At 40.5% G+C, this 13,615-nt stretch overlaps 1 protein-coding gene across 1 annotated transcript; it reads left to right on the forward strand.

The window, feature by feature from the left end:
- The first annotated feature begins 8,091 nt into the window (after positions 1–8,091).
- On the forward strand, positions 8,092–10,718 carry LOC124112003 (ADP,ATP carrier protein 3, mitochondrial-like). The gene is made up of 2 exons (XM_046471972.2): positions 8,092–8,247; positions 9,445–10,718. The coding sequence occupies exon 2, from the start codon at positions 9,445–9,447 to the stop codon at positions 10,360–10,362; it is 918 nt and encodes a 305-aa protein (XP_046327928.1). The 5' UTR covers positions 8,092–8,247; the 3' UTR covers positions 10,363–10,718.
- The last annotated feature ends 2,897 nt before the right edge of the window (positions 10,719–13,615 follow it).

The following is a 13,615-nucleotide window of genomic DNA, read 5'->3' on the forward strand; positions in this document are numbered from 1 at the left end:
AACACTGCCTGCACTATACAGGTCACAGTTAGATGATATACAACCCACCGTTGTGTCCCATCGATCCCAGGTTCTGTTGACTACTATACACGGACGAGTAAGACGGTCTTTATGCCATGTTGTTCTCAGATATAACATTGTAAAATATATTCACAGTAAAGTCAACTGTATAACAATCGATCTAGTACATTAAAAAGATTCAAAATAAGTCTCGGTGTTTCGGGACACCGTGTATATATACACACATCAGTATATTCAGCGGCTGTACTACACCTATACAACCTTCAAGGATCACGCCCGGACAGCGGAAAGTGCGGGGCTCGAACCCCGGCCGCCTCATACCAAAAGACGTTAAAAGATGCCTTTTGTTGTTACACTGCCTGGCGCTCGGCAGGGGCTAAAACAAGGACTGGTCGGCTCGGAGTCAGTATACTGTGTCTGAGTGCGGTATTCATGGTGTCTCAGTGGGCTAGCACTATAAAATCGGCATAGGCCGGACCAGTACAAGCAGCCACGCACACAAAACACATGTATGCATGTCGCTATATAAGTACAATAATGGACGCGACGTTAAACCCAATTTCACCACACCTCAAGCGATCAAGGACAGATATATGCTGTGTCGTGGCACACATACCCAACCATGCGTATCTTGCAATGTATACATAAAATTCCGTCATTGTACACAAGCCGTGTTGCACAGCCTGTTCTGTATATATACCGAATGAAATTGTTCTATATACTGTAATATGCATCACCATGGTGAGTTTATCTATGCAGTCAGTTGTGTCAGCTTGATATAAGTATTAGCCACAGGTGTAATCTACACGTCACATGACGGATATATTTCTACTTTGCACGCAGGCAGGTAGTGATAATGTGTATGCCGTTATCAGACAGGTATATGCTGTGTCCGGTAGGGGAGATCACGTGATCTCTGTCAGACACTATTACAATGTGTAACCTAAAGTTTAGACTTACATATGGTACGTGAAATATTTTAATACGCAATACATTGTCTTCTGAAGAAAATATTTCCTGATGCTGATTACATCTTAAATGCCGGGCAAAAGAAATTATCATACCTCCATGCCAGAATTATAAGATCTGGTTGGTCCACGTGATGTTGATAAAATGGAGGGGAATACATTTCTCACGAAGAAGACATGCTGCACGTGCATTTCTGAGAGAAAGAATAACTCTCTCATACCCCGCTTCGAAGCAAAAGGCTACATGCATTTCACGAGTCAATTAAACTTAACCTCAGCTCAATCGAACAGCTGTTGTCTATCAATTTTGAAAAAGGTCTAATTCTTTTACAAAGGCAGATTACAATATGTCGCTAAGACAAATTCGTTACAGCAGTATCACTCGGGATACACTTGGATTTGACGAAAACATACACGTTATTAAGACGTCTCTAGGCTGAAAACACTGCTAGGGTCCAAAACACAACTATGATACCCGTATCAAATACATTACCATCGAATAGCCATTATCTGTTTATGTTATTTGAGCCACCATAAAAAAATGGGTGTTTGTTTCTTTTGCCCGGCACTTTATGTGGAATATAGAGCTGGCTAGACTTGCTTTTTCATAATCTCGGTTTGGGGTTCATAAACTTTACTAACGGAAAACAGTAACCGTGCTTCTATAAAGTGGTGTAAATGTAATGTTATAGAAAATAACACCATACTATTTGGCCATTAGTCTTAAAAGTCTTTTATACTATCAAATTCATTGACGAAACCCATATCTGGTAACAGAAAACAGAGAGACACGCCCTTAAAGAGGGGTGGTGTAACTCAATTAACAATGTCAATATCGGGTGTGACCACCTTTTGCGCTGGTACAAGCGATGCAGCGGTGGCGCATTGAAGATACCAGGTGATTGAAAACATCCTGGGAGATGTTCCAAATGTCTCCCAAAGATGTGTTCAACTGAGTTTGCGTTACCGCTGGTTCTGGTCCTGTCGTAGGCATCCTTCCACTTCATCCCAGACATGTTCCATGGGGTAGAGGTCTGAAGAAACAGCAATGATATGCACTCTCCAAAAAAATGTTAGATCACGCGCAACATGTGGGCGGGCATTATCCTACTGCAACGTGACGTCACGTCCCTACATTTGCACAAAGAGTAGGCTACAACATGATCTCGAACGATGCCCCGGTAATGTACGCCATTCAGACTGCCAATAACAATGATGAGTTGTGTTCTCCCATGAGTTGTCATGCCAACCGATACCGTTACACTTATACCCCCAAACTGATGACGTTTAGTAACAGAGGCGTCGTTAAAACGTTCTCCTTGGACACATGTAGACTCTTGCACGACCATCAGAGCTGTCCAGATGAAAACTGTACTCATCCGTGAACAGCATGCTGTCCCAGTCTTGTCTTCTGAACCTCAGATGCTTCCTACAACAAGGTCGGCGTTTCTGGCGGTGACGTGGAAGCAAAATTGGGGGAATCACTGGACATCGGGGATGCCTGTTGTGGTCCCTTATCCGGTAGGGTACGGTTCTGCCACTAATTGGTCTCAAACCAGGATTTGCCCGAGCTGTTAAAGTGACAGTTTGGTATCGATTTCGGACATGCACCAACCGAATATGGTTGCCTTGTTGACCTGACATCACACCGTGACGACCGGCCCGTGTTGTCCTGCGGTAGATAACGTCTCCAAAGAAATGATATTGTGTTTCGATGAACATTAAATGTCTTGCAACTTCATTTTACGCAATTCCTGTTTGTAGTATACCCACAGCGGGTAGACTTTTTTTATTTTCAGAAAGCCGTGGCATTGCATAAGCGTTATTGTGGGGTTTATTTAGCAACTGATTGTAAAACAATCATTGTGTGCTGTTCAGAGTCAAAAACCACGTGTGAGTATCATCCTCCCAACAAACACGCAAATATCGATATGGTGCGCCGTGCATTAACATGCACGCGCAAATTGTGAATCAAATCCTTAAGTCGGGAGATGTCTAATGAAAGATGCATTATTTAATTTCAGAATAAATTTATTTTTATTGAACTTTATATGACGCCTGTTACTTTTCCCCCGTTAGTATACATATATTCCACAGTCAAGGTGGTTATCTATTTAAGTTCTTTGTCTTCTAGTTCACTTGAGTGATCATGTGTTATGTAACTTCGTTATGTATTAATTATACAAACCCGTGTTTGCTGTATCCAGCGTCCTAGTTTGGTTTGTTTGTTGTTTAACGCCGCCCTCGGCAATATTCCAGCTATATGACGGCAGTCTGTAAGTAATCGAGGATGGACCAGACAATCCAGTGATTGACAACATGAGCATCGATCCACGCAATTCAGATACGATGACATGCATCGACCAAGTCAGCGAGACTTGACTACCCGATCCCGTTAGTCGCCTCTTACGACAAGCATAGTCGCTTTTTACGGCAAGCATTGGTTGCTGAAGACCTATTCTACCCCGGATCTTCACGGGCCCCGCGTCCTAATAGTGCAGGAACCTTGGGATGTCATGATATATTTAACACTAGACTGGACATATAAACATGACTAAGGTACATAAAACATCTGAAATGATTTTATATTTTAAATAACTTCATAATCAAAACACTATACCTGGGTCCGATTCAAATTATACCCTACATTATGTTATGACCTTTTATATGTTACAGACGATTGTAAAAGTGACTCTCTTGTGTCGTCAGTTAAGGCGAAAATTTATGACACTGTAAAGACGACCAAAATGACATATCATAATGACTAGTTTGAATGTACACCGTATAACGACACCATATGAAGACAAGGGCAGACAGTTGCCGGCACAAACACACGAGCCGGGGACATGCGATTGTGTTACGTTAATGTTTGGGCTAATGCATAAATCTAACAGTATTTGTTTGTTTGTTTCTTGTTAAGTGCCGCACTCAGCAATATTCAAGCATTTTGGAGGTGGACCAGACAACCCAGTGACTGGTATCATGAGCATTGATCCACACAAATGGGATACGATGACATGCATCAACCAAGTCAGCGAGTTATATTTCACTACGACGTTGTATAGCTTATGACTTATGACGATATTATTACATGTTCCTTTATATCAGAGTATGTATAACATCATCTGCTGAATTTATGAAATATATTTAAAAATTTAAAATGACATTGTTAGAATCGAAACTCACTCTTAAACTATTGTTTCAAATGCCCATGACTTTAAAGAGATTCTTATGTTTCTATTGTCAGATGTTAAAGCAGACATATTATTTTTTTTAAACTTGGTTTACGAATCCAATGAAATGTGAAAAATAATAAAAAGCAGCTACTTTTTTTTATTCCGCCGACCAGAAATAAGTCAAATGTTAAGAAAAAAAAACATGTCGCTATCAACAAATATAAATTATTTAAAATACTATAATTAAAACATATTTGTTTGTTCGGGTTTTCTCAACAATATTCCAGCTATGTGACAGTGGTCTGTAAATAATTGAGTCTTTACCCCTGACATCATGAGCATCGATCCACACAATTGGGATACGATGTCATGCATCAACCAAGTCAGCGAACCTGACCACCCGATCCCGTTAGTCGGCTCTTACGACAAGCATAGTCGCCTTTTACGGCAAGTCTTCAAGTTACTGAAGACCTAGCCCGGATCTTCAAGGGTAATTAAAACATGCAAAAACTTGATCTTAAAAACAACGAACCCTGCCTCGACATTTGTTGTAATGTATCCCTTACGGTACCCCCTCCACATTCTATCCTTGGGGAAATGAAAAATATAACTGAAATTGGAGTTTTTAAAACATTTTTTTTACCTACCGGTCTGGGGATTTAAGGCCAAACATTCGTAAACAGAAAAAAAGAAGCCTGGTCTAACCATACAAATACAATGCACGGGGGATATACATTTGACTTTCATATTTTCCTTTTGACTTTGTCGCTTATCAGGTCAAATGGTCACACATGCTTATCCAGACGACACGTTCTCTAATATATATACTCTGTAACTAGGTGCTTAACGTGTAACTAACCCCGGGCTATTTACTGCTTGTAACGTTTCCTATACAAGAGATTGAGTGAAGTATTATGACCTCTGGGATATCAAATATAATATTAAGTAACGCATCATTCTAGTATATTTAACATGAAGCTAATATATCGGACATCACAGAAAGACTACGAAAGAAATGCGCGTGCGTGCATGCAAGTCTCTCTATAAGTGCAATAATCTGGAATGCGACATTAAACCTATTTCACCTCACCACCTCCATTGCGAACTTGGTTCAGTATACTTAAATTAACTTCTGCCTGGTTTGAATAAAGTGAGTGAGTATGGTTTTACGCCGCTTTTAGCAATATTCCAGCAATATCAATATCAATATCACACATTGTCACAGAGGCGACTAACGGGGTCGGGTAGTCAGGCTCGCTGACTTGGTTGATGCATGTCATCGATCCCAATTGGGTGGATTGATGCTCATGATGTCAATCACTGGATTGTCTTATCCAGACTCGATTATTTACACACCGCCGTCATATAGCTGGAATATTGCTGAGTGTGGCGTTAAACAACAAACCAAATAACTAACTTATAATTATCTAGCACTTATTAAAAGAAAGAGAGTACGAGATTAAAGAATTAATCTGCATTGAGACAGTAACCAGAGAATTAGTCTAATAGTCTTACAGCAAAAAGGGCTCATTCTTAATCAAGCAGCTGAGGCAAATCCATTGTATGTGTTCTTTATCCATACCAAACAGATTCTTTTCGTTTCTATGATTCTTAAACATATTAGGCCCTTTATTGCCACAACATAAGTTTATATTAGTTGATTATATAATTTACGCAAATAAGGTCATGCATTGTAGTTATGTTACCAGTCGAATCTTCAGCCTATCCGCAGGCGCTGTTTCTACGCTTGATTTGGCCTTATCCATGCTCGGGGATATCTGTATAGAGCCCGTGGAGAGATATCTTATTTCTTACGACCCCGTGACTGTTGCCATGCCGCTTAGAAACAAGGGAGACAACTCTTGTTAATGACGTCAGGCTTCTCACTGCTCTCATGTTAGAATATAGGTTTTGAGTGTCCATGGCATATAAACCATTTGTTAACAAAAGCAGAAATTTATTGGCTGTGATGTTTATTCATAAACACATTTAATAACACTGATGTCGCCCATATTAGTATGTGTATAATGTGTATGTCAACAATTGTAACAAGAAGATATTTATGTCAATATTTGTCATATTGGTATAATTGAATTTAAAAAATCACCTTTAAACTAAGATACCCAGTGATTTGTCTCAATAGCGCCAGATATACAGATCCCTTCAGCTGATCAAGTATCTGCTTCAACAGGAACTAACCCTTCTTTTCACTTTAATACCATCATTAAAAAAAAGGTCTGAATGTCGCACTCCCAAATTGGTTTTCAGAATATACATTCACAAATATGAAAGCTATTTCTTATCTGATTCCATGCATTGGCCGTGTCCTTATTCCTGTATAATATGCAAACACGAGTGTACAGACAGCTTGCTAAATGCCAGTCTCCTCCAACAAGGACTGACATATTTTATCTGCATACGTACGAATCGACCTGTGTCATCAGCAACCCATGTTTGTTGTAAAAGGCAACTAACGGGATCGGGTGGTCAGGCTCACTGACTTGGTTGATGAATGTCATCCTATCCCAATTGCGTGAATCGATGCTCGTGATATCAATCACTGGATTGTCTGGTCCAAACTCGATTATGTACACTGAGTGAGTGAGTGAGTATGGTTTTACGCCGCTTTTAGTGATATTCCAGCAATATCACGGTGGGGGACACCAGAAATGGGCTTCACACATTGAACCCATGTCAGGAATCGAACCCGGGTCTTCGGCGTGACGAGCGAACGCTTTAACCACTAGGCTACCCGACCGCCCCCGATTATGTACACACCGCCGTCATATAGCTGGAATAGTGTGTGGTGTTCCCCCCCTTTTCAAATTACTGGATCCTGACGACTAAAGGGATCGGGTGGTCAGGCTCGCTGACTTGGTTGATGCATGTCATCGTATCCCAATTGCATAGATCGATGCTCATGATGTCAATAACGGGATTGTCTGGTCCAGGATTGATTACTTACAGACCGCCGTCATACAGCTGGACTATTACTAAGTTCGACGTTAAACAACCTGCAATCAATCACTATGCCAGCTGGCATGATACATCTATATTCGCGGGTAGATAACTTGGTTATCATGTTATCAAAAAGTGGGAAAACGCAAGTCACGTTTCATGTAGATGTTTGATAACGACATCTCTTAAAATAGCATCTGTAAATGACTAAATGTCTGCATGCAGTATACGTTCATTATGTATACTTCATTTGTGGAATTCTTTGTTCTTTCTAATTCTATTTTATTTTTGTAGTGATTTTGTTTAAAAGAATTGAAAGGTTATATGTTGTTTTGATGAAACGCTTCTGCCCACTGAGCCAATTCGCTGTGGTCGTAAATGTAAAAAGTTAAAATTGTTTGACACAATTTACAAACAGTTCTATTTTCTAGAACTGGATACTGGACTAAAAGTATCTTGCTAAGACGAAGTATTACATAAACACACTTGCTTCTTTGATGATTAAATCGATTGTCAATGAATGTTCAATAACATGTGGAATTTGTACTGTTATAATCATTTCGATGAAAATAACAAAAATAGAGTATCTGTCTGATTGTAGTTTATCACTATTAACAATATAGGCACTGAATATTTTGACCCAATACATTTTCGGACTTTAGAAGTTTAAGTGAACGAACTGGAGTGACCTCGTGTCGGCCCACACAAGGAACAAAGTTAAGATGAGGGAAATCTCCTTGAAACACGTGTCTCGATATTGTTGACCATGGAATGACTGTAATATTATAACTACAAATGAATAATATGTAATTCGTGACATAACCACGGCGAAAAATTCGTGTGAAGTCAATGGACGGAAGAAATTGTCATTGTAGGAAGCACGTGTTCTCTCATTTCAAGCTGAGCCAACCATGTGTACCGGCATTATTCAGGTTGGTGACGATATGACCTTTCGCCCTCCATGCCAGCCAATCGGATTAGCGATCTAAAGTTGTCACAAGTCACGTGACTGTAAGGTCCAATCAGATTTTAAAAAGGGGAGAAAAGCCGTTCCCTTTGCAACGTGGGGTGTAGTTGAGGCAGTGTTCTACCTGTGCAGTGGCAAATATTTTCTCTTCATCAAGGTGGGTATTGCTATCAAGTTTAATTAAGAATAGTTTTTTCGAATTTCTGATAATGTTCTGTACAACTGCATGTGTTTACATACTGGAAATACCCAATTACTAACCTCTTCTTACTCCGAAATCTTTCGCCGGTAGACACTGGTAAAATGTCAATGTCACAAACCATTTCACAAGGTTGAATTTGAGCAAATCTCCTCTACTCTAAATTAGTTAGGAGTTGATTTAATAAGTAATGATGGGTCATTTGATCTTGATAAGTAACAACAGCATTAAAACCGATTTATCCCCGGACATACATTAATTCGAACATTGATCAGAATGACCTCATCAGTTCACTGAATGCCGTGCAGCAGACAAGTAAGCATAGCTTCTGCAACGTTCAGCTTGATAATAAAGACATTATGCTGCGTTTCAAGTTACAATAAATTTAGTTTGTTACGATACTGGCGGTATTGAATAATTATTTGGAACAAATTTCCATGTGGCATTTAGCCAGTCGATCTGCCCTTGGTTACAATCTTGAGTTGAATGCATCAAGTACAAGCATGCAGACCTAGACTAAGCCTGGCTAAAACCACGCGGAAGACGTTAGTTTACTTACAGTAGATCTAGGTCTGAGAATATTTCATTTTTCACTAAGTATTAACAAAGGTAGCACGCTGGACCATAACTATTCACACACTTAGAACGTAAGCCTAACATGGGCGCTATTGTATTTTAGGCATACATATTCCTTTCCAACTCTGCTGTCGACAAAATATAGATCTAATGCTTTTAAGTTTCGGTAACACACACCCACACACCCACCCTCCTGTTTTTTCATGTTGACATTGAGCATGTTGTACACTGTTATAGTATGCACTAACTGTGGGGGAACAGCTGTCAGTGGGACCTTGTTGAATTGTCACATGTATTTAACATTTAGTATTTATAAGTTAGATACAAATGTCAATGTCGAATGCTGTTCTTCCAGTTGTACACTGGCAACTGGTATACAATACTCTTTCAAAACTTGCTCGTTATCATGTTGCAAAGTCAAGGGGAGCTTGTCATAGCCCAAATGTTAATATAGGGGTCCCTGATTCAAACTCTATTGCATGCAGACCCCCACCCCCTTTAATTTTTAACACATGCTTATTGTGCAGTTTTGGTATTGATTTGTTTTTGTATACAGACTTCACTTTTAATTTGTTTCAGATGTCTAAAAAGCCAAAGCTTGGATTCGCCGAAAACTTCATGCTCAGCGGTGTAGCTGCTGCAGTATCGAAGACAGCTGCTGCCCCCATTGAAAGAGTGAAGCTCTTGGTCCAGAATCAAGATGAGATGATCAAGGCTGGACGTCTTTCGGAACCGTACAAAGGAGTAGTGGACTGCACACTTCGTACATTCAGAACAGAAGGTGTCCTGCCATTCTGGAGAGGAAATTTGGCCAACTGCATCAGGTATTTCCCCACCCAAGCTCTCAACTTCGCTTTCAAAGATCAAATCAAGATAATGTTTAAGGCAAGCAAGAGTGATCCCCAGGCAATGAAATTCGCAAAAAATATTGCCTCTGGTGGTGTAGCTGGAGCTATGTCCCTATGCTTTGTCTACTCATTGGACTATGCTCGTACCCGATTGGCTAATGATGCCAAGTCAGCTGGAAAGGGCGGTGGTGAACGGCAGTTCAATGGCCTTGTAGATGTGTACAAGAAGACCCTGAAGTCAGATGGCTTTGTCGGACTGTACAGAGGTTTCGTCATCTCCTGCGTGGGCATCATTGTATACAGAGGATGCTACTTTGGCTTCTACGACACCCTCAAGCCTATTCTTCTCGGTGACAGCAACAGCTTGTTGCTGTCCTTTGCCTTGGGCTACACTGTAACCATCAGCGCTGGATTGCTGTCCTACCCCATTGATACAATCAGAAGGCGTATGATGATGACCTCTGGCCAGGCAGTCAAGTACAAGGGATCCATGGACTGCGCAGTCCAGATCATCAAGAATGAGGGCTTCATGTCCATGATGAAGGGAGCTGGTGCCAACATTCTCCGAGGTGTTGCTGGTGCTGGTGTATTGGCTGGCTTTGACAAGTTCCAAGAGCTGTACATCAAGTGGCGAGTTGGGAATGCCTAATGTTGGTGGTTTCTAGGCCAAACAGTTTAGTTAATCATTTCTGATTGTTACATTTAGGACATTATCCTAACAAAGGGATATCTGCTCAGGAAGAGTAAAGCTTGAAACTATTTATAAGATTGTTTGTTCCTGATGTGATCATCCATGAATCTCACATTAGTTCAGTTTTCACACATTTTGCCTTTGTGCAAAATCCAAAATTTGCATTGTTACATAGTGAGAGTGTTTTTTGCTAGGTTGTCAAGGCCCAGACTCATTTATTTCCATGGTTTTCAAATCAAGTGAGAGTCGAATGTTGTGATATTAAATAATCAAGATGTGAGAGTCAGACAGAAAAATAAACAATACTAAATACACAGCATTGTCATGTTTGGTGTTCAAAACTGCACATAGTTTTATGTTGCCTTAACATTTGTGTAGGACTGCTGCACAAAATCTAGAATGTGTATGTGCTATGCAGTCTGGATAGCACACTGCTCAGAGGATCAAGGTACTTAAGATTGTCTTGGTTAGCCATTTTTATTGGTTACCAGTCTGAGCAGTTATTATTGATATCTCCTTTTAAGATAAGGATATGCTAATTTTACCATGTTTACTTTGGTAGGAAGTCTCAGACCATGGGACATGGCAACCCATGCTCCTTTAGCCATGAAGTATCAGATATGTTTATACCAATTTTTAGATTTTTTATGCACTGAATTATTTCTGTGTGACGTCTACTAATAGGGTTCCTTGTGAGAGGCATTACACTGACCTAGAATCAAGAGCGAAAGTTTAAGTACATCAGAGCATGAGCAGTGTCAAATAAGCACAAACTGAGCATGAGCAACATTCTAGGCCATCAGGGTACAAAATACAGCCAGGTTGCTCTAACCACAAGTCCGCTCAAAAGTGGAGTCACTGGGGACATTCTAATGGGGAATGCACATGGGGGCCCTTGTTAAATATTCATTAATTTTGCCTTTTGATGATGGTAAAGTACAAAGATGTTTAGGATTCAAAGGGAAAGACAAAACATGTACCTACACTTGCATATGGAGGCCAAACAAGATATGTATTGTTTCTGTTCAAAACATGAGGATTTGTAAGCATATGGACAAGGAAGGTAATCCACATGCAGGTAATAATTATATTACCTATTGGTTCTCTATGCTTTCCAGCTCACTTTAAGAAAATTAAACTGATCAGACTCACAGAATTTGGTTCAAAGTGGCTTTGAAAAGTATTAGTTATATCATGCATTGTGGGAGGAAAGCCTGAAGTGAAGCAGGTCTTTATGTTTACCATTTTGGTGGAATCGACGGGCACAGGTGTGGTGCTGACAAACCTGGAACCAATCGTGACAAACAGGTATTTGAACCCAGGTATATGGCACGGTGCCTTAAACGACTGGGTCACCCATGCCACCACCCTCCCACTTCCCCTGATCGTTGAATGGCATCATCAATTTTTAGCTATGACATTGTTTTTAGTGTGACCTTACTTTACAATACGATTTGAAAGACAATGCTGTCTTGGTGACATAAACAATACACTGGTGCACATACAATTTTTATGGACTGTTAGTCCTAAACCTTGTTGTTACCCTGTCTGGCGCTCAACATTAAGGGGCTAAAACAAGGACTGGTCGGCTCGGAGTCAGTATACTGTGTCTGAGTGGGGTATTCATGTTAAACTGCGGCATGGTATCTCAGTGAGCTAGCACTATAAAAATGGCATCAGTCCGGACTAGTACAAGCGCACACACGTGCATGCACGTCGCTATATAAGTGCAATAATCTTGGACGCGACGTTAAACCCAATTTCACCTCACCTAGTTCTAAACCTATGGGCCATAAAAAATTATATGCTCTTCAAAAAAAAAAGAGACACAAAGTTGATTTTTAGATGTGTATATTGTATATCCTATAAATAATCAACAGTTAGTAATTAATTGTTCAAAAGTGGCACACATTGTCAGACCCAGGATCCAAATGGGACGCTTGGAACAGTCGATTTTCAAGGTGAAGGTCATGTATTCTCAGTATCTTGTATGGCCACCATTTGAGTCTAAAACTGACTGCCACAGAAGCAATCAGATCCGAATTGTGGTCTGGGAAATTTTCACCTACTTTGCCTGCAGTGCTTGTGCCAACTATCAGAGGTTCTATGAGTTTAAAATGGAGACCTGGAATGCCATGTCAGGACCTGGGTGTTGTGATTTCTGAAAAAGGCTTCTGTCAGTCTTGTCGTATGAGGTCAGGCATTGTCTTGTTGGAAAATGACGCTCGCTTGTTGCATAATGGGAAGGATGTGTGGCCAAAGAATCTCATCCATGTAACATTGTGTCGTAAAATTCCCCAGAACTTGCACCAAGTATGTTGTACCAGTGTTGGACATGGTTGCCCACCTCATCACACTACCACCACCAAATCTGAACACTTCCTGTGTGCAGTTTTGTGCATAACATTCCCTGTGACGCCTGTAAACACAACATCTACCATCTGCATGCCAAAGCATTAAACGTGACTCGCCACTAAATCAATCATTCTCCATTGCAGTCGTGGACATACTCTTTGACCATGGCACCATAAGCGTCGACAGGATTGGGTGGTCATGCTTGCTGACTTGGTTGATGCATGTCATCATATCCCAATTGCAAAGATTGATGCTCATGAGATCAATCTTTGGATTCTCTGGTCCAGACTTGTTTATTAACAGACAGCCGTCATATAGCTGGAATATTGATGAGTGTGGCATTAATCAACAAACAAACAAACAGTGTCGAAGCCGATGATGCAGGTCTGTCAAAATGACACCTCAAACTCGTTGTCTTACACGAATACCTAACGGTTCCTCACTGTCTGGGCTGATATCCCACTCAATCCCGGTATTGTCTTAGTTGTAGAGGTTGCTGTGGTGCTTCTTTCACGTAAGTGGCGCAGACATATGAATCTTTCCTGTGCTCTAGTAGTGATATGTGGTTGACCAGATCAAAGAAGGTCCCGTGTGTCATAATGGTTCCACAGTCTTGTCATGGTGCTTGGTGGTACTAGAAGAACTTGGCTACAGCTGAAGATGTTCCTCCTGTTTGCAGTCGGCAGAAATGACCGATTCATTTTTGGTAATAACTTTGTATGGATGTCGGTAACACTGTCAGATATTAACGATTTGACTGCTTTTGCATTTCTCTTTTTGGCAGAATATATTTTCCATTGATATGCATGTTTGTCGATTAACTCACACACTCAGCAAAGCTATAACTAAATGACTG

This window comes from Haliotis rufescens, unplaced genomic scaffold (assembly GCF_023055435.1).
Source record: "Haliotis rufescens isolate VD_foot unplaced genomic scaffold, xgHalRufe1.0.p SCAF_2, whole genome shotgun sequence".
NCBI classification, from domain to species: Eukaryota; Metazoa; Mollusca; class Gastropoda; order Lepetellida; family Haliotidae; genus Haliotis; species Haliotis rufescens.